Genomic DNA, 513 nt, shown 5'->3' on the forward strand with positions numbered 1-513 from the left:
AGACATTCCTTAAGTGAAGGACTTCCATTTCTTGTCTGTTGTGTTAACGCCAGTCGTCTTCAGGATTTGCACATAGGGCAGGTTGTCAGGGCCGATCTTGCTGCCGTTCACCTCGATGTGCTTCAGCCACTGGATGTGGGGCTGGGGGTCACTGTAGACCTTGCAGACAAACTCCACGTTGCTGCCCAGGGCCACTGTCTTGTTGGCAGGTAGCCCTGCCTGCAGGATGGGCCGGGGCGGGGACCGCTCCACGACATCCAGCTGGTAGGGGTGGTTGGTGCCCCCGCATTTTACGTGTAGTTGCCCTTATCAGATGGCACCACCGAGTCCACGATGATGCTCCAGGTCTCGTATCGGATCTTGTACCCGTTGATGCGGTGGTCGGGTTTGAACTCTTTGCTGTTCTTCAGCCAACGCAGGGTGGGGTTGGGTGTCCCGCTCGATGTACACTTGAATTTCACAGTTTTGGTGGCAGGGACGGTGTGGAGCTTCTTCTCCATCTTCTCGGGATAG

The 513-nt window shown here is 56.1% G+C and overlaps 1 protein-coding gene across 1 annotated transcript; it reads right to left on the reverse strand.

The window, feature by feature from the left end:
- Positions 1-7: 7 nt before the first annotated feature.
- Positions 8-509, reverse strand: LOC104520262 (fibroblast growth factor receptor 1-like; the record flags this gene model as incomplete). Its single annotated transcript, XM_010174126.2, is given in 3 exon segments — positions 8-33; positions 36-293; positions 296-509. Coding segments are annotated over 3 exon segments (498 nt in total), but the record flags the coding sequence as incomplete, so codon positions are not given.
- Positions 510-513: the final 4 nt, after the last annotated feature.

This window comes from Antrostomus carolinensis, unplaced genomic scaffold (genome assembly GCF_000700745.2).
Source record: "Antrostomus carolinensis isolate BGI_N321 unplaced genomic scaffold, ASM70074v2 scaffold30898, whole genome shotgun sequence".
Classification (NCBI taxonomy): domain Eukaryota; kingdom Metazoa; phylum Chordata; class Aves; order Caprimulgiformes; family Caprimulgidae; genus Antrostomus; species Antrostomus carolinensis.